The following is a 21,398-nucleotide window of genomic DNA, read 5'->3' on the forward strand; positions in this document are numbered from 1 at the left end:
TTGGATCGGCGTTACACATGGATGTTTGGCAATACTGTATAATTTGAGATTCGGTCTCAGATTTTGTCTTTATCAATTAAAATATTTAAGTAAATAAGTAACATATTTTGGAGAATACGATTTAGCAGCTGAAATGAGGTACTGGACAAATCGAAAACGTTCCTGGTGGCCAAATGTAAAACCAAATAAGGGAAAAGTCATTTTGTATGCATTCACTTGTAAATACAGTATAAAATAATAAAATGTGACATACACACAAAAAAAAACTAGGTGCAATATTGACATTCATAAATAATACCGTAGGCTACCGAGTCTGTATACTTCCTTGGACTTATTCACAGATAACTTTCGTTATATACTGCCCTCATTAGACTGCGCGAACTTTAGATTAATAAACTTATCAAATTTATTGGAGTTATAGTAAAACTGGAAGGTCACTGAAGATGAAAATAAGCGTATTCATGATTCGAGCAACGATAATCATAACGAACAAATTTTTATTTTCTCGGTTCAATTCCCACTAATTTTAAAACTGCCTTTCGATTTGCTGGTTGATGGTTGTTTATTGAATCATCAAAGTCGAAGGAGTAATTTTTCATTCAAACTGAAATATCTTTATATGGAATGGTTCTACAGGAAAGTTCTAGGAACCAAATGATAAGTTTAATTGGATTTTCTGTTGAGTTAGTTGACAAAAAATTGTGTTAGTACACAAAATCTTTGGAAAAAACCCCAACTGTTAACCCCAAAAACACTGTATACCGCTACCTTGTAAATTTACTTTATATTTAGCGTGTTTGCAAAATGCAAAAATCATAACAATATTTTTGCAAATAAATGTGTTTTTTACAGAGTTACAAAGTTACAAAGAAAAAAAATAAAACCTGTATTTTTCATCAAATACACCATTTTTTTATTGAAAAAACTGCATGATCTTATATAGTAAATCCTAAACAGTACGTTTACAGTGAAAAACTTGTCAACTTGTTGCATTTTCAACGAATTTAAATAGAAATTTCTGCCGGTGCACTAAAATAGTGGTTTTGTTTCATTAAAATGACTCCCAAATTAATATCGTACGTTTTTAGCTACCCAAAAAAATGGAGTATTGCTAGATACCGTAAGAAGTTTTTGGTTAAGTAAAACATTAAAATAATATCCCAAGTGTAACGAAAATAATATATAGTTGCTACGGCCTTACGAAGGGTTAATCTATACTTTCTCTACTTCCCTCTGATAAAAAAAAACCTGTTTGAGCTCAGTACTTTATATGACTTTGAGATATATGTTCAAGGGTTTGGAGCATTTAATTCTGTAATAATTTCTGAAAAAATCTGTATATTCGTATTTTGAGCAAAAAAAAAAAACTATGTAAAAAATTTGTATCGGAAAATTAAGGAAAAAAAACAAAACAAAGGTTTAATTTCTTTTGAATTTGTTTTTCTTGTAAATGGGTTATTGAAGTCGTATCAATACAACAAAATAAATCATGAAAAGGTAATCCTCTTAATTGTATGATGTTTATACATGGTTTTGTTGAACTTTGCCTTCAAAATTTTCGTCAATTTCATCCGTGGGAGGAGCTTCTTGAGCCGATACATAGATCTTCGTTTTCAAAATAGAGTTTATAATTCTGGGTGCCAACCGATTTCCGAACTTTGTTTTGTTGGCTTCTGTTGACAAATGTTCGCTCAACACACGCTGATGAATGTTATCAAACGGTGTCTTACAAATGACCTTAGCAATGGATACAAAAATTTCTCATCACGCCTTTTAACATCCAACAGCTGGGATCAATTTATATCTGAATCACTCAATTATTGCCCCATGAGATTCGTCTTGAGTGGCCTGAATTCGTTACCAAGCCTTGTTCAATAGTTGTAGACTATTAGTAGTAGTAGACTAATAGTAATAGACATGAAGAAGCTAATACTTCAACGAAGAAATTGGGGCATCAAATCATTAAGGTTTGATAGTTTGACAAAATCTTGCGGGTCGCTGAAATCAAATCGCTTTGAATTCTGTTTAACGAGTTCAATATAGAAGTCACGACAAATCGATTTGAAGGTCAGCTTCCAAGCTACATCCAATCCTTTTTCAGCTTCTTCTGTATCGCTACCAACGTAAACATCAACAGGCTTCTTCAGAAAGTCTTCAAAATATTTCACATCAATGTTAGCATCTACGAATCGTTGCACGTAGCTCTCTGAACATGATCAACAATAACATTGTTGTCTCATTCTAAAGCTCCCAAAATTGAAAACTTTCTAATTAAAATGTACGTTATTAATGAGCGGTAGAACGAAGTTTAGGAATAGCATAATCTGTTTAGTCATAGGATCGTTTAACAGAGTCAATATACGATTGGCGAATTGATTATGGAACGAGAAAAATAGTTTAAGCTCTTCAAATCGCTCAGGAGTCGCCTCTGCCTCCCACAAAAGCCATCTCTTTGCGTTGCGTTCAACCTTTTTATAAATCAAGGTATGCACTGTAATAAATTCAATATTTAAAATTTAATTTAAAAAAAATCTGCAAATTCTGTATCCTGGCTGGAAATCTGTAATTCTGTATACACCCAGGTTTTTAACGCGGTTTTTTTACGAGGTAAGTATCCCCCGCGTTAAAAAACCTGGGTGTATACAGATTTTGTATCTGAAATTTGGCGTAAAATCTGTGAAATACAGAATATTCTGTATATGTGGCAACCCTAGTTCAAGATGTGCAATTGACATATTCTGTGTAATGAAGTGCTCCCGTGGCCGAGTGGTTAGCGTCACACATTATCATGCCGGGGATTCGGGTTCGATTCCCATTCTGGCCGGAAGATTTTTCGATAGAGAAAGTTCTTTTGACTTGCACTGTTGTCTCGCGTATTCTAGATAATGTCACTAGAGCAGAATACATTCGAGGCGTGTTTTCAGCATAGAAATCTCAACTAAGTACTACTAATAAAATCGACGCAACTAATACCTACGTTGAGAAGGCGAAAGTTCCACTGGGAACGTTAGTGCCATCGTAATGAAATGTTTGAAAGTTACACGAAAAAATGAAGTAAATGGGTCGATTAATTCATAACGACACATGAAATAAGTTTCATTTAGTTTCCAGAAAATTCACATTGCCGAAACCGAATATCTGGCAGCACGATCGAGGTCTAATTTTATACCAAAGTTTTGTTTAGAACAACACAGGTATTACACATATAGTATACGCTGCAGGCGATTCCGACATACGGCCCTCGTGTTCGCGAGTTATGTGGAATGGCGGATTAATTTTGAATTTCATGAACTCTGCGAAACCGTCAAACTGGGGTTCGATTTAAATCTTTATTCTACAGTTTTTCGATTGATTAGATTGATTGATATAGTGAACATTTCTTTGAGAATAAATCATTTATTTTTCCATACAATTAACTCTTCACTACCCAATATTCTGCTTATTTGGAACAGGAAATTGGAAATTGAACACATTCGATACAAATGATAGCTTCCATAGCTACCAAGCTATAATTTGGATAACAGTTCAAACGAGACGGATTTTGCAACTGCGTAGTTTCTTTGTATAATTCATCTAATAAATAATAGCAAGCATATCCGTAGCTTCTAGATTAGGATATGCTGAATTATAATCATAGAGTCGTTTATGTTTATTTCTGATGAGCAGTTTTGATTATTCATCTTGTTCGTTCCAATTGTGTTGCGCAGATATCATGTTTTTTGAGAAGAATTAACGACTTATTTATTTTAAAGAAGATTATTCTATTTATTAGAGTTGCTTCATTAATCATTTTGAAGTATGGTCATGATACAGAAGCAATTAAAGTAGGAAACAATACCAGAGTTAATCGTAAAATCATAGCGTTATAGCGTAAAATTTTTGAGAATTAAAAAAAAATTAATTTCAATTTAGAAAATAACTTTTATTTATAAGCAAAATTGTTTAAGAAAATTTAAACAGTTTCCTAAATTTAATTCTCTGCGAAAAATTGTGTACTAATAAGTAGTTTTTAAGTAGTTTTTGAGTAAGAAATGTTTATAGAAATTTGAGAAAAAACTGTGGCTTTTTCCAAAAGTTAGTCTAATTTTTTTTTCAAGTATGCAAAGTCGGTTAAATTACCAATGTTACCAACACCTACAACGTTCACTGCAATCTGAGATGGTGCTGTCATATGAGCTGGCATAAAATTCGTCCAATATTGAAAAATACAAAAAAAAAAGAAATCTTGAAGCTGTCATATTCTATGAGAAACCAAATTCGGAGTACACATAACGGATGAAATGGCTAGAAAATATAGCGTAAAATCAGGATCACGAAGATGGCCTCCACTTTTTTTTTAAACATTCACATTTTATTTTAACATTGTTTATCATTTTAACAATGATATACTGTAATGCTTTTGAATCAGATTTTCAATCTGGACACTTTTTCATTAAATTTAATACCAAAACCATAATATCTTTTGCATGTTAATGTGCTGATAGTTACTATTGTAGCAATTAAGTGTAGTGTCAAGCATACACCCAAAGTTAATTTTTAGCACATGTTCTGGCATCCCGATTTATTACATTAAATGAGCTGAAAGATAACATAAAATGTTCTACTCCCCAATACATGTATATCATTTGTATAATATATATTCTAGAGCCAATATGAGGGAGCGCAACAGGAGACACATTTGAATGAAATCATATGAAAGCTTTTCGTATAGTTTGGCAAATACACGGCCCAGACAGAGAAAGATATATTCTCGTTCATGTTCTTCTTTATCCTCTTAGAAAACACTTTCCAACTTCATTTTATGATGTGGTGTAATATTATCATGCTTCTTTATAACAGCACTGGCAGCTATATGGATAGTGTGGTGTAAAGTGTAAAGTAACTTGCATTCCAACCAGCCTTGGTTCGATCCCCATTGACGTCGCATGGACTTTTTTTTTGCACAATCCCAAATGAAAAGAGAAAAGAAAACAGAAAGAGATGTCTGCACGCATACATACAAACCATTTTTAAGCTTTCAAAATAGCTCATTATTTGCGCATTTGACTCTCATGAACAGGAAATGGCATCCTCTCTGCCAAAGATGACATGTTTTCTACCAACGCTAGTTTGGGTGTAGTACCTGGATGTTGGAATAAAATTGTAAAAAATCAAAACAAATATTTGCGTTTCACAAACTCATGCCCGGAATAGAAAAACACATTCAGAAGATGATTTTAAATCCAGACGGATCATAATTCAACGATGAAATTTCTTATTGTAGGAGTTGCATAAGAGTATGTTACAAGCCCTAGAAAGTATTTCACAAAGATTTGCGATCCGGTATACCAACGAGTACACTGGCAGATCGGATTAACACGTTTGTCTCACTGTCACCCAGATATACACTTACACTATGCTTGTTCAAATCAAATAGGATTTTTAAAAGAGACTTGATGGAATACGCACTCTAATATTAGGCTGTCAAAAAAGTCCTGCGGTATTTCTGCGAGGTGTCGTTGTAAGCGCGTAGTTCTAGTTGTATTCATTGTATCGAGTCATACTATAGCTTGTTAGAAAGGTATTTTTGCTATAATATAGTCCTTGACAGTGTTTTGTTTGGTTAAGTCGTTCGTGAGTTATAGTGTCGCAAATATGGAGCAAAATAAAGAGAAAACCTGACATATTTTACAGTACTACTATGACAAAGGCAAAAATGCATCTCAAGCTGCCAATAAAATTTGTGCAGTTTATGGACCCGATACAGTTTCCATTTCCACCGCACAACGATGGTTTCAACGTTTTCGTTCTGGTGTAGAGGTCGTCGAAGATGCGCCACGCTCCGGAAGGCCTGTCGTCGAAAATTGCGACAAAATCGCTGAATTAGCCGAGAAAGACCGGCATAGTAGCAGCCGTAGCATCGGCCAAGAGCTGGGGATAAGTCATCAAACCGTTATTAACCATTTGAAGAATCTTGGATTCACAAAGAAGCTCGATGTATGGGTGCCACACACGTTGACGCAAAAAAACATCTTTGACCGTATCGACGCATGTGAATCGCTGCTGAATCGCAACAAAATCGACCCGTTTCTGAAGCGGATGGTGACTGGCGATGAAAAGTAGGTCACTTACGACAACGTGAAGCGCAAACGGTCGTGATCGAAGCCCGCTGAAGCGGCTCAGACGGTGGCCAAGCCCTCATTAACGGCTAGGAAGGTTCTGCTGTGTGTTTGGTGGGATTGTCAAGGAAAAATCTATTATGAGCTGCTTCCCTATGGCCAAACGCTCAATTCGGACCTGTACTGCCAACAACTGGACGCTTGAAGGTAGCACTCATGAAGAAGAGGCCATCTTTGATAAACAGAGGCCGCATTGTCTTCCATCAGGACAACGCCAGGCCACACACTTCTTTGGTGACGCGCCAGAAGCTCCGGGAGCTCGGATGGGAGGCATCCGCCGTATAGTCCGGACCTTGCAGCCTAATATAAGTATAAGATGTATAGATAAATAATAAAATCAAAACCGTGAAATTATAATGTTTTTACTATACTTTTTATTAATTTATAATCCGGATGGTTTGTACTGCAGTTTTTTTTGCGAAACCCATAAAATATGACATTGGCATGTATTATTGTTATCAATTCATCTTAAAAATGGACAAAATATTGCTAAATCATGTAAAAGTTGTCTACAGACGAAGTTTGACCTAAGTTGCACCTCGCAGAAAACTCAGCCGAATTACATTGGACGACGAACGTGTTAGGGAAGGCTACTCATTCACAAAAAGATGCAGCATCATTCTTTCCAACGAACAAGAAGGAATTGTCGTCGAGTGGAAAAGTTAGAAAAAGTCGTCGAAAATCTCAGAAAGTTGGATACCCCCAAAATCTATCATCTGAGCAGAATGGATCAATAACTTGATAACTTTCCAAGCGCGTTGCTAATAACATGGTCAAGCGGCTAGTTGTGTACGAAGACGATAGTCGTAGGGGAGGTGGGGGTAAAACGGACATGTTAAGAAGAACTTCAATTATATCTTTGGAAACTCATGTTTCCCAAAACTTTGATGCAGGTTCTTGCAATTCAATATATTGTTTTCCTACCTAATTGGCCAAATATTTTTCAAAAAAGTATTTTTTATGTTTTTTTACTGAATTTAGAACAGACCTAAAAGTTCAATTTTTTTTTTTGGTGCGGGTAATATGGACATATAGTGGGGGGACAGGTTTGTATCATATGGAGCGTAGAGGTTTATCGATCACGAGAGGAATAATTCTATTCAACCAAGGTCTGAACTCATCACGAATGTCCGTTAAATGATGAAAAAATGGTATTAATCCACCTAGAAGTGATATCGTGCTTTTCAGCAGTATAAACGTTCAAACCCTCATCTATTTTGGTTTTGGTTCCAGTCAGCTTCTAAACAGCCCACATTTGGCGATTTGATTTCCATTTATAGACGCAGGGCATTCCTTAGGAATAGATTAAAAAGTATTTTCGCAGTCCATCTCACTCCTACTGACAACTGTACGTAGGGGAAATGGGGGGAATTTGGATCCCCCAAGCAAATCGCCTAATATTTCCAAACCAATACGGTCTAAATAAAAAATATCACATTGTATACTGAGCTACATTTGTTCTCTCTCTATTAATAATGTTTGATCATTATATCAAGCTTCAAACTACTAAATATATCATAAAATAAAAGAGGCGATTTTTGGGTGATTTGGACCGTCTGTGGGGTGATTTGGCCCAGTGTGTGTTTCATCGAAAAGATCATACTTATGTTTATGTAAAGTAAACACTTTCGATGCTTGGTAAAAAAACCGTCCTTGATGGCCTGTGTTGCTCATTCAAGCTCCTTCTTCCGACGTTGTCTGTCCATCCTTTTTTCGTAATTCCGCGAAGCATTTTGATGGTCAAAAAATGTAAGTTTTCCGATCGTGGTTTTAAGGTTTTTCCCGCTGATTAAACAAACTTTTTGTGTATTGTGCAGTAAACTTCTGTTCTGTAAATCATCTCTTTTATTTTATGATATATTTGGTAGTGTAAAGCTTGATATATTGATTAAACATTATTGATTGAGAGAAAACAAGTGTAGCTTAGTATACAATGTGACATTTTTTATTTAGACCGTATTGGTTTGGAAATATTAGGCGATTTGCGTAGGTGGTCCAAATTCCCCCCTTTTCCCCTACATATGGTTCAACAATAGAAGGAGATAACATTATAAAAAATCCATGTTGAGCCGTACTTTTCGAGATAAAGGGGTGGTCCAAATCACCCCGTGTTACCCTACATACCTAATATCACTTCTCTGTTAACCCACAAAACACAAAACCATAACCATCAGCGAATTGAATTTTGATATTGAACCACTCAAAATTCTGAATATCGAAGCAGCTGAAATTACATCCATACGCGGAATCATGTATGATTTTCAGTTTTTGTTTCCCTTTTCCACTTTTGATCAGTATTCATTGCCACAGGGTGGCTTAAATATTACAGAATAACATGTAGAAGGTGTTTTCATTAACGGAAATCTGAAATTCAAAATGTAACTATACAAATCATTCACCTGTCCATACTATCCCCACTGTCCGTATTACCCCGGTTCCCCTTCATGGTTATTATCGACTATAAATAAATCATAAAAATAAAATTATGTGCATCATCGATGTTCGATTTTAATCGATTTTAAGATTTTAATTCAATAACAATAAAATAATAACAAATTAATAATTGAAGGCAAAAGTGTCCGGAATTCAAAACACGGCACGATGAAAAAATCCACTAATTTTGACTAAATATAAGATGATCTTGTGGAATTCAGTGATTTATAACTTACATGAGTGTGATTACATGATTCTGTAAGAACGGTAATTTTTCATGCTACTATATGTCAGTACTTTTTAGTAGTTGAAGTTGTCATCGTAAGCGCCTAGTTGTCCGTTATTCGATGCATTACGGCAATTGGCGGATATACATCGAGAAAATATGTATTTCCTTTAACTAGCAGGAGAGCTTTCCGCAGGGTATAACGAAAACTTGAATGACTCCTTGAAGACCCCCGAGAGTTCTCATATATAAACATAATCCCAAATAGGTTTATGTTATGAAAACAAAACTTTGAAAATATGTGCTTGTTGCAAGAACATGTTTGTGGTAAATACACCTTGTAAAAATCTTTTAATGTAAAAATTGTCCAAAATTGATCCAAACGGGAAAAAAGGGGAATTTGGACCACCTAAGTAAATCGCCTAATATTCCCAAACCAATACAGTCTAAATAAAAAATGTCACATTGTATACTGAGCTACATTTATTTTATCTCAATCAATAATGTTTAATCATTATATCAAGCTTCAAATTACCAAATATATCATAAATAAGAGAGATGATTTTTGGACATCAAAATTTTATGCGGGGTGATTTGGACCGTCTGTGGGGTGATTTGGTCCAGTGCGTGTTCCATCGAAAAAAAAACATACTTATGTTTATGTAAAGTATTTTGGGATAATGTTACAATCAGTAACAGTGCTCCGGGATCGATACCAGGTATCTTGGCTAGATTCCAGACCAGAAAATTGGATTGAGACCATCTCGAATTCTGCATGGATTTTTTCACTGTTTTTCGATCATTTTCAAACACTTTCGATGCTTGGTCAAAGAAAATCCGTTCTTGATGGCTTGCGTTACTCTTTCAAGCTCTCCCTTCTTCCAACGTTGTCTGCCCATAATTTTTTTGTAATTTAGCGGCATCTGGAATCAATGAGACCAAAAACAAGCCTCAAACCTGTAGGACCAATTCACCCCACAGAAACATGTCCATTCCATGTCACCCCACACAACATGCAAAAATTAAAATGCAATTAATTCCATTTATTGTTATCAAACTGACAGTTTCGCTGCATCAAATTGTTCCTCTTCTGTAGACGAACAGAACTTTACTGCACAGTACACGAAACGTTTGTTTGATCAGCGGGAAAAACCTTAGAACCATGATCGGAAAACTCACATTTTTTGACAATCAAAGTGCTTGTTGTGCTATGCTACTGTTTCCTTCCACCTGTCGAATTTTACCAAAGTTTTTTTTACGTTAGGTACATACGGTTCAACAATAGAAGGACATTATAAAAAATCCAAGTAGATCCGTACTTTTTGAGATAATGGGATGGTCCAAATCACCCCGTATGTCCAACTCACCCCGTGTTATCCTACTCTGTATTCTTTTTATGTGTGATTTTCTTTTGCCCGAGAGCGTTTGCGAGTGTGGTTATGACGAGCTCGTGCAACCACACTCGCATGGGACAATCTTTTTTACGTGTTCTCTCGAAATTATGCGATTTTTATTTACGCGATTTTCTCGAAATTACGCGATTTTATAAAACAATTTTATTTTTTGAGTGCACGAAACAGTTGCGGTAAAAAAGAATTCAGTGTACTTGCAATATTAGAATGGAATATACTTTGTTTTCTTTAAAAAATTTCTCAATTTTTATATTTTTCCAACAAAATATTATACCGGTCAAAATGATCGGTTATGTGAAAAAAGTATATAAAAATCGTTGATAGTTTTAGTATTAATTTCAACTAAAAACTATTTTTTTTGCATTCTATCAAAATTCAAGTTCTACTCAATAAATGATGAACAGATTCTGTAAAATGGTTAATGTAGAGATGAAGAGAGATTCTGTAACGATTTGGAGTCAAAGACAAAGGTTTTGAAAATATGTGGAAATTCTTAGAGTGTCACAAACCAAGATTATTCTCCCCACTTACCCCACTGGATGCAGAAACTGATAATCTATCGACAATACATTAACCGTGTCATTCGGCTCCAAAACGAAAATTCTGTATAGCAGGCTGCGAAAAAGACGAAATTGCACTCAACCAGAGCGAACCATGAACCAACAACATGGCATTGGAGGATAGTGATCGTTTTCTTCAAAAAGACAGTTTTTCCTATTTATCCGAATCTTTATCAGATTTTTCTGTTTCGGACAGCTCTTGGGAACAGTTGTTGTCGGGATCTGGTAAGTTATATAGACAAAGCACTGCGCTGAAGTTTAAAATCGTGCTAAGTGAGCTGACCTGCATTTCTCAAAATTGCGTTCAGCCATAACGAACCAAGTATAACACATGTTTAATTTAATTTATTTTCATTTCTGAAGATATTATTTTGTCAAAAACAGCAAAAGTGAGTCAATATATATACTATTTATCAAATTGCTCAATAATCGTTTCAAAATACTAATGTGTTGTGTGATAATATTATATTAATATCGGGTTTTTCAATAAGTGCGCTTCAAAAGTTTTTTTTTTAAATAAAGCAAGACGGTTTAGGATATCAATGAAATTCTTTATTCGTGTGGAAGTACATTTGATGCCATTATGTATGGAACTCTATTTCTTTTGCATAGTCACCACGCTCACCAAACTTGGTTTTCAGTAAATCGATTATTAAATTCGCTGTGTGGCTTGTGGCTCCATCAAGTTGAATCCACATATTATCCAAGCCTATATCATCCAATTCGGACCAAAAAAACTATGGATGCGTTATACCTATGATATAACCGCAAGGATGACGTAGGACTGCCGTTGGCTTTGTAATTAATTGTATTTCTTCAATTAGCAATAATTCCACCTCGCTTGTTCCTCATTGGGTACGATATCGCCGCTGCGCAGAGCTATCTTTTGTGTGTATTGATTAAATTATTGATTAAACTAGTGACTGAATTAAACTATTTACGAATTCAATTGCAACAAGTCCCAATTTAAGTCAATTCATGCACTACGGTAGTAGTTTTTTTTTATTATTTTTACAGGCTCAGTTACATAAGTTTAATGGAGCCAAACTCTTAACTATATTTCAACTAGCATATATCAACATGTTGTTTCCTTAATTCTATGGTTAATGAAATAGGAAACCGATTACTCGCGGTCGACTCGAGTTTAGAAGGGTGACACATTTTCATTAGGAAAAGGGTGGGATGTAAGGAGATGTGTGTTTACACTCGCACTCACATTCACATTCACATTCTCATTCACACTGACACTTCACACTCAATTCTTAAAACTATCCTTACATCTAATATGTATTTACAATTTAACTTATTCTAATGTTAGTAGGAAGGGAACCGATAGCTCGCGAAGGACGAAAAGGAGGGGAAAAGGATGTATGAACAATCACACTCGAAGATCGATAGCTTTAAGGAAAACATATATTTGGGACATGTAATCAAGGTCTAACCGAGCCAACACATCTCTCACCGGCACATTGGACTGCTTTCCTCCAGCCCGAAGGGAGTTTTCTAAATTCGATCTGGCGACAAGATACAACTCGCACGACCAAACAACGTGTTCGATATCGTGGTAACCATGGCCACAACCGCAGAGATTGCTGTCGGCAAGATTAAAACGAAAAAGCAGCGCGTCTAACGAACAGTGACACATTTTCATTAGGAAAAGGATGGGATGTGATTGGACATGAGTCGGGAGAAGGTGCGAATAAAGTCCCGACTCAATTCCAGACTTTTGAACCACGGATTGAGGCTAACCTTAGGGATAATTGAGTGGAGCCACCGGCTCAATTCATCTTCGTTCCATTTGCGTTGCCAGTTAACGATGGTATTTTTACGAACTAAAGAATAAAATTCATTGAAGGCGATTTGACGCTGATAAATTTCGCCTTCAATTGCACCTACCTTTGCTAATGAGTCAGCCCTCTCATTACCCGGAATTGAGCAATGTGAAGGGACCCAGACAAAGGTAATAACAGCGTCTGGATAAAGCACTCAAAATTTCTCGTATTCTCTCAAGGAAGTACGGCGAGTGCTTTTCCGGCCTCACTGAACCGGTAGCTTCGACAGAGCTAAGACTATCCGTTACAATGTAATAGTGTTCAACAGGTCGTGAGGCGACGCTGTCCAGCGCCCAGTGTATTGCTGCCAATTCAGCAATATACACTGAGCAAGGATACTGAAGACTGTGTGAGGTGCTAAAAAATTTGTTGAACACTCCAAATCCTGTGGACTCATTCATAGAGGACCCATCAGTAAAGTACATATTATCACAATTGACACGCCCATACTTTGCTTCGAAAATCGTAGGAACGATCACCGATCGATGATAATCTGGAATTCCATGGATATCCTGCTTCATGGACAGATCAAAATGCACATCAGATCAGCTGCTCAAAATTTCCGATCACCAATGGGTTCATAACCTTACACCGGATGAAGAACCGAAGAGATAATAAATTGAAGCGATCTTTTAGTGGGAGTACGCCTGCCAAAACCTCGAGACTCATGGTATGCGTTGAGGGCATACATCCCAACGCAATACGGAGACAAAGATACTGAATTCGCTCGAGTTTAATGAGGTGTGTTTTGGCAGCTGATTGAAAACAGAAACTGCCATACTCCATCACTGAGAGAATAGTTGTTCGATACAACATTAGAAGATCTTCGGGATGGGCTCCCCACCAGGTGCCGGTAATTGTACGGAGAAAGTTTATTCTTTGTTGGCATTTTTTACTCAGATACCTAATATGGGCCCCCCAAGTACATTTGGAGTCGAACCAGACCCCAAGATACTTGAAAGACATAGCATGAGTGATCGGTTTACCCAAAAGTTGAAGCTTTGGTTTTGCTGGTCTATGCTTCCTAGAAAAAACCACCCCAATGGCCCAGGTTGAAAAATTGTTCAAAGTATCTTGTAAGGATCCTTGCAGTTCGGATTCGTTTGATCCTACGACAGACACCACTCCATCATCTGCAAGTTGTCTTAGGTTGCAATTTTGTGTAAGGCAATTGTCGATGTTACGGACCCAATTTAGATAGCAAGGCCGGCCAATAAACAAAATAATGTTATTGAAGCGCAAACGAGCGCATAGAAAATTTATAGCCCAATGAATCACCAGATACGGCCATGTGATTCATCCCTTTTTTATTTTTCTTTTCCTTTTGTATAGCTTCAGACAAGCGGTGCATGACGCACCAGAAAGTAGGGACAAATAAATAAACAAATTTGTGACCCGCACGATCCTCTGAATAGATCGTATTACTCATAGTGTAGCGCAGGCATACAAGATAGGAAATCACGTGTTCATTTGGGACCGTGAGCAGGCAGCATAGACAGATAAGGCGCCTGGAATACACAAAGACAACAAGACACCAGGCGAAAGATGATTATTGCTGGTAATAAGCCTGGCCTCGCCCATTATCGAATATACGAAGGGCTATAAACAAAAATAACATTTTAAGCCGACGATGAGTAATAAACTTTCTAAATTGTACCCCTCTAGCGAGAGCGACAGAGGTCCGCAGAGATAAGCGGGTAGTAATTACATGTAGGGAAATAGCAGGCAGACAATCGATATGGGCTCGGTTGTCTGAGAAGGAAAGAGAGATCTCTTCTCTCCTTTATAGTTTTAGCGCCTAGGAATGAATTCTTGGGTATATATACTCGGGATTCTGGCCTAGGAATTGAGTTCAAGTTTCAGTCAGTTCAATTCCCGTTCAATTCCAGTTCAGTCAAGATTCAATTTAAGTTCAATTCCCGTTCAATTTCAGTTCAGTCAAGATTCAATTTAAGTTCAGTTCAAAGTTCAAGCATCAGTTCAAATAAAAACGGAAAGTTCAATCAAGTAAAATAGTTCAAGTTAAAAATATCCGAATCCGAAAACCCACTAAGCGTTGACAACCAGGCGTCACGCATCAGAATCCGGATACCCCCAAATTGGCAACCAGGCGTCACGCACCAGGCCAGAGCTCCTAACAAGGAAGGAGCTCGAGTAAAGGTATAACACACACACACACACACACCCAAAATTTCCCCCACCGAAAAGTAGTTGCGAGTTTCACTCGGACGGACCAATCTGGAGCCGTCTGATACTGAAACGTATTCGCGATTACGGGAATTTTGGAAGGGGCATAGCCCGTAAGAGACCAAAACAAGTCCAGGAAAATAGGCTCCCTGGCTTCGTTGCCTTTAATTAAATCCGTGATTCTTAGGCCTCAATTGCCCACATCTAGGGAAATAAGTTCCCTAGGTTAATCACGAAGCGCTCGAGAGAGGACGAGCGAAAAGTCTTGCCTTCATAGCAAGCATCTAGGGAATTTCGATTCCTTAGATTATATTTTGGTGGCTCCAGAGAGGAAATTTAGAACTCACACCTTCACCAAAGATCTAGAAACACGATCCCTCGCGCAAGAGGAGTAAATCGGGAGGCTCAGAATCACGCCTTTTTGAAAAGACTAAGAAGTCAAGAATTGAAATTCGAACTCTCGCGCCAGAGAGTGAAATTGAACTCACGTGTATTCAAACGGGAATCACGTTGTAAGAGGAGATAAGACTTGGAACTCAAGCACTCATAGAAATTGATTTGAACACACGTGCATTCAAAAGGGAATCACGTTTATAAGAAAGAGATAAGACTTGAAAATTTAAGCACTCAAAAAAGATCTGAATTGAACTCACGTGTATTCAAGAAGGAATCACGTTAATTAAAATGGCTACATATGCGTATAAAGCCAACCCAAATGGGCACTGCCGTCTGTGTACGGATAAAAATACCAAAGAGGACATGGTCGCATGCGATGAATGCGATCGGTGGTTCCACATATCATGTGTGGGACTCACATATCTACCTAAAAAGGAGGAAAGGTGGATATGCCCTAAGTGCATGAGCACGGAAAAGGAATTAATGGAACTGAAGGTCAAAGTAAGACAATCAGTTTCCGGAAATAGCTTGCAGGAAATCCTGCAAGAGAACAGAGCGGCAATGGAAGCTCTGGTGAAGTCCATGAGGACAGTAAATTTAGAATCAAAACCAAGCACTTCAAATCAAATTGAAAATAGCGATGGTCAAGAACAGGAGGCAGAACCAGAATGGACTGTCTACCTGAAACGGCAGGCATTGATGAGCTTGCCAAGGTTTGGAGGCGCGGCACGAGAATGGCCAAATTTTAAAAAAGGCTTTGATGAGACCACAAAACAAGGTCAATTTAACAGGCTTGAAAATTTGAATCGCCTGCAAACAGTGCTGTACGGAAACGCAGAGAGGAGCGTCCGACAGCTAATGATGGATCCAAATAATATGGACCAAATAATTGATAGACTAGAAGATAATTTCGGAAGACCCGAACTAGTCTATAAAGAATTACTAGCCGAACTCACCAATATCAAAAGGGAGAGTCGGAATTTGATTACCGAGATATCCGAAGCACTGGATAATCTCGTCTGTAATGTTTCTCTTATGGATAGAGAAGAATTCCTGATTGACCACCGATTGGTGGAAGAGATCATAAGGAAAATGCCCTACGGTCTACAGGTGAAGTGGACCGAAGAGATGTACGACGGGGCAAAGACTTTGGCTGATCTCAATGAGTGGCTGAAGCCTCATTCGAGAACCAATAGACTGCTGAATGGAACCAGCAGGCCGCAGCCGCGAGAAATAAATAGACCGCAGCCGCGAGAACTAAGGCCTGAGCGTAGAGTCAATATAAATACGCATCAGGAGAACCGACCAACAAACCAACAAAAATGTGAAGCATGTCGAGGAAGTCACAAACTCCTCGAATGCACCAGATTCAAGGCTATGAAGCCTGAAAAAAGAAATGAATTAGCCTTTAAGGCAAAGGTATGCTTGAGCTGTCTTGCATTTACAAACCATATGATGCGAGACTGCAAAAGAGCAAAACAATGTGGAATTAATGGATGTAAGTTCAAACATCATCCATTGATTCATAAATCTCAAGAGAGAAATACAAGTGGTCAAAATGAATCGGAAGGACGAAGTAGTCCAAATACACGAGAGGGTGAGATACACAATCACCAACAAATAACAAAATCCAACGTATTCTACCAAATAGTTCCTGTGACGCTGAAAAATAATGACAAAATCATCAACACGTTTGCCTTCTTGGATGCGGGGTCATCACTCTCTCTTATAGACGAGGAGATTGCGAACAAGTTAGGGCTCAACGGAAGAATTGATCCGTTGATGCTAAAGTGGACGCAGAACGTCACGAGAAACGAACAAAACAGCCGTAGAGTTCAGGTACGAATCAACGGCAACAATGAAAAAGAATACGTCATGAAAGGAGTGAGAACGATAAAGAATCTCCAACTCCCAGAGCAAAGCTTCAACAAGGAGGTGATGGAGAAAAGGTATCCATACCTCAAGAATCTGCCGTTGAGCAGTTACAGCAGTATACGCCCGACAATATTGATTGGACTGAGTCACAGTCATTTGTTAATTCCATTCGAAAGGCGAATGAGAAAACCGAACGAGCCCACAGCGCTACGAACCAAACTTGGATGGTTCATGTTCGGCAACATATCGTCCAACGTGCAAGGCGGACACATCATGGTCATACAGCAAGAAGAAGACATGAACAAGGCTTTGCAGAAATATTTCTCCACCGAAGACTTCGGTGTGAAATTGGTCAAGAATCTACCAAAATCAGCGGAAGAAGAAAGAGCTGATGAAATATTAAAAAGTACTATGAAATACAAGGATGGTAGATACGAAGTTGAACTGCTATGGAAAGATGAGGAAACGAAATTTCCAAATAGCTACAACAATGCAGCAAAAAGGCTGACAACAAGTGAGAGAATGTTAAAGAAAGACCCAGAGTTGAAAAAATGGGCAATAGAAACATTTGCGGATTACGAGAAGAAAGGCTACATCCGCAAACTGTCAGAGGAAGAAATTATGAAGCCGGTATCAAGAGTGTATTATCTTCCACACTTTATTGTGCACAACAAAAATAAGTTGCCACCTAAGCCAAGGTTGGTTTTCGATGCGGCGGCAAAGATACAAGGTGTATCATTCAACACGGAACTGTTATCGGGGCCGGATGCTACTACGTCATTGTTCGGCGTTTTAGTAAGATTCCGAGAAGGAGCAATTGCTGTATGTGGAGACATCAAAGAGATGTTCCATCAAGTACGAATCCGAGCTGAAGATCAACACGCTCAGAGATTCTTATGGAGAGATTGTGATAGCAGTAAGAAACCTGCTGTATACGTAATGCAGGTGATGACATTCGGATCAACCTGTTCACCGTCATGTGCACAAGCGGTTAAAAACCACAACGCAGAAAAATTCAGGAAATATTGTCCAGTGGCGACTGAAGCAATCATAAAGCAACACTACGTCGACGATTATCTGGATAGTTTTGAAGAGCTCGATAAGGCAGCAGAGATAGTACTACATGTTATGAAAATTCACGATCACGCGGGTTTCCACATCAGAAACTTTGTGTCAAACAGCAGAGAACTTCTTCAAAGTTTACCCTCGGAACGTGTACAAATTTCCGGAATCAAAATGTTCGAAGAAAAAGATTCAATGACAGAAAAGGTACTTGGTGTATATTGGAACACCACGTCTGACACACTCGGCTATCAAATCAAATTAGACAAGCTAGGAAGTGATGTTACACAAATGCTACGTTTACCAACAAAGAGAGAGGTACTAGCTTTCGTGATGAGTGTCTACGATCCACTTGGACTCATCTCAAATATAACTGTGCATGGAAGAATCCTCATGCAAAGGCTGCACATAGAAAATATAGATTCTGATGACGAAATTCCCGAGAAGTTGCAGTCAGACTGGCAACACTGGTTAGAAATTATTAAATCTGCTGAGAGCGTAACGATACCAAGATACATCCTCGAAGAAAGAACAGGTGAAGTAGAACTACATACCTTTGTAGATGCTTCTGAGAAAGCATTTTGTGCATGTGTGTACGTAAGAAGTATATCTGGAAACACACCACACGTAAGACTTCTATCAGCAAAGTCTAGAGTAGCACCAGTCAAACCATTGAGCATACCACGCCTAGAGCTACAAGCAGCCGTGTTAGGAAGCCGATTAACCAAAACGATAATAGAAGAAACAAGACTAAAGATTGTTAGCAAAACATTTTGGAGTGATTCACAGACCGTATTGTCATGGATCAAGAGTCCAAAACGAAGAAGCGTATTTGTGATGCATCGAGTAGGTGAAATCCTGGAAGATAACAGGAAAAATGAATGGCGATGGGTGCCAACAGATGAAAATCCAGCCGATGAAGGCACAAAGGAAAAGCTAGGAAAATCACAATGGTTTGAAGGACCTGATTTCCTAAAGCTCTCAGAATCGTCATGGCCTTCCACTGAAGAGAAGGAAAAAGACGAAGAGTTGAGAGAAACAGTGCTAGTTCACGAAGAACTAAGCAAACTTAGTTTCATCGATAAGTACAAGGAGTACTCAGATTGGTGGAAGTTGGTGAAGAACCTTTGTGTATTAAACAGGACAAAGGAAAGATTACGTCGTGGATATATTCCAGACATTGAGTACAAAGTCTACCAAAGAGCTGAGAACGTGCTCTATAGAAAGATGCAATGGGAAGCGTTTCCAACAGAGATGGAAACTTTATTCAATGGCGGAACAATAGCGTCAGGACCATTGGTCAGTTACGCACCCTTCCTAGACGAGGCAGGGGTAATGAGAAGTGGTGGACGTTTGAAGAAAGCCATGTCAGTACACATGGACTACAAGAACGCCAATATTGCTCCCACAAAAGCATCCATATACGTATTTGATCGTGAAAGCAACACACGAAAGATATTTCCACCACGGCGAAAACACCGTCATAGCAGCATTACGGCAGAAGTATTGGATACTGCATATAAGAACAATATTAGCAAACGTCAAGAAGAATTGCAATAGGTGCAAAATACGACGTGCAACTCCGGTAGAGCCGATGATGGCAGATTTACCACATTTCCGCACAGAAGCGCATATACCTCCATTCACAAACTGCGGAGTAGATTACTTCGGACCTTTCGAAGTAGCGGTAAAGAGATCGCTCGAGAAGAGATGGGGCGTCATATTCACCTGTCTCTCAACAAGAGCAGTACATATTGAGATGGCAGAAAATCTCAGTACTGATGCGTTCATGGTCGTGTTAAGGAACTTCCAGAACCGAAGAGGAAAGGTCACCAGTATCTACAGCGACAACGGAACGAACTTCGTTGGAGCAGAGCGAGAGTTAAAGTCGCTAGTCAATGAAATCAACGAGAAGATGGGCAAAAATGAAGCAGCAAAAATGGAAATCCAGTGGAGATTCAACCCACCTTCAGCACCACATTTTGGAGGCGCTTGGGAGAGATTAATAAGAAACGTCAAAGTAGCACTAGCAGAGATCCTGAAAGTTTGGGGTAGGAGAAAGTCATCAGCAGCAACGTTGCAAGCTGCATTCATCCAAGCGGAATTTTTAGTCAACTCTCGACCGTTGACACACATACCAGTCTCCTGCATCGACGATGAAGTGTTGACGCCATTCCACGCGTTAATAGGAAGAGCAGGAGAGTATGCCCCACCGTATGCACCAACGACCAGTCAGTATGACACAGCGCAATGGAGACGCATTCAACATTATTCCAAGTTGTTTTGGAACCGATGGAAGAAGGAGTACTTACCAACTCTGTTAAAGCGTAATAAGAATACGCAGAAAGTAGAACCGATCAAAGTCAACGACATCGTCTTAATCACGGACGACGACGCACCACCAGGAAAATGGCTCAAAGGACGAGTCATCGAAACGTTTGTGGCGAGCGACGGGCAAGTTCGCCAAGCAAAGATCCAAACCGCGAAAGGTGTCCTGAAACGACCGGCAGTTAAAATTGCAGTACTGGACATTATCAAGGGAAATGATCCAGCCATCAACTAATCAGGAAGAAGACGTCAGTGCTCGCACCAGAGCACCAATATCCGAAAGATGCAGCCAACTGATGTAAGCTCGCGTCAGAGCTAAGATGTATGATCCATGGACCAAGCATTGAGGAGGACAAGCTGTCTAATATCCGAAAGTTGCAGTCAATGAAGATAACTCGTACCAGAGTTAACATGAAGAAAGTTTCCAAGGACCAAGCATTGAAGAGGACATCCGTTGGAACCAGGCAACGTGCCGAAGAATTGAAATTTAAAAGTGTTTTTAAACTCTGTTAGAATATAAGGATGAATGTAAAATAAATGATGCTCCGAAAACATGTAAACAAATAGAGATATAAGTAACACAGGTAGCATAGGGTCCGTTCAGGAATTTTATAAATCGAACAAGTAGATTTATCAGGGCCGGAATGTTACGGACCCAATTTAGATAGCAAGGCCGGCCAATAAACAAAATAATGTTATTGAAGCGCAAACGAGCGCATAGAAAATTTATAGCCCAATGAATCACCAGATACGGCCATGTGATTCATCCCTTTTTTATTTTTCTTTTCCTTTTGTATAGCTTCAGACAAGCGGTGCATGACACACCAGAAAGTAGGGACAAATAAATAAACAAATTTGTGACCCGCACGATCCTCTGAATAGATCGTATTACTCATAGTGTAGCGCAGGCATACAAGATAGGAAATCAC

General features: G+C 38.5%; 2 protein-coding genes across 2 annotated transcripts in view; one reads left to right on the plus strand and one right to left on the minus strand.

Annotated features, from left to right (window-relative positions):
- The window catches only part of LOC129771826 (sodium/nucleoside cotransporter 1-like), a 115,209-nt gene that overhangs the window by 37,416 nt on the left and 56,395 nt on the right, over positions 1–21,398 (minus strand). The gene's annotated exons all lie outside the window — the stretch shown is intronic.
- On the plus strand, positions 15,493–19,701 carry LOC129766962 (uncharacterized). Its single transcript, XM_055767559.1, has 2 exons — positions 15,493–17,430; positions 17,503–19,701. Exons 1-2 carry the CDS (start codon positions 15,493–15,495, stop codon positions 19,699–19,701), a joined length of 4,137 nt encoding a protein of 1,378 aa, XP_055623534.1.

This window comes from Toxorhynchites rutilus, chromosome 2 (assembly GCF_029784135.1).
Source record: "Toxorhynchites rutilus septentrionalis strain SRP chromosome 2, ASM2978413v1, whole genome shotgun sequence".
In the NCBI taxonomy this organism is placed as follows: Eukaryota; Metazoa; Arthropoda; class Insecta; order Diptera; family Culicidae; genus Toxorhynchites; species Toxorhynchites rutilus.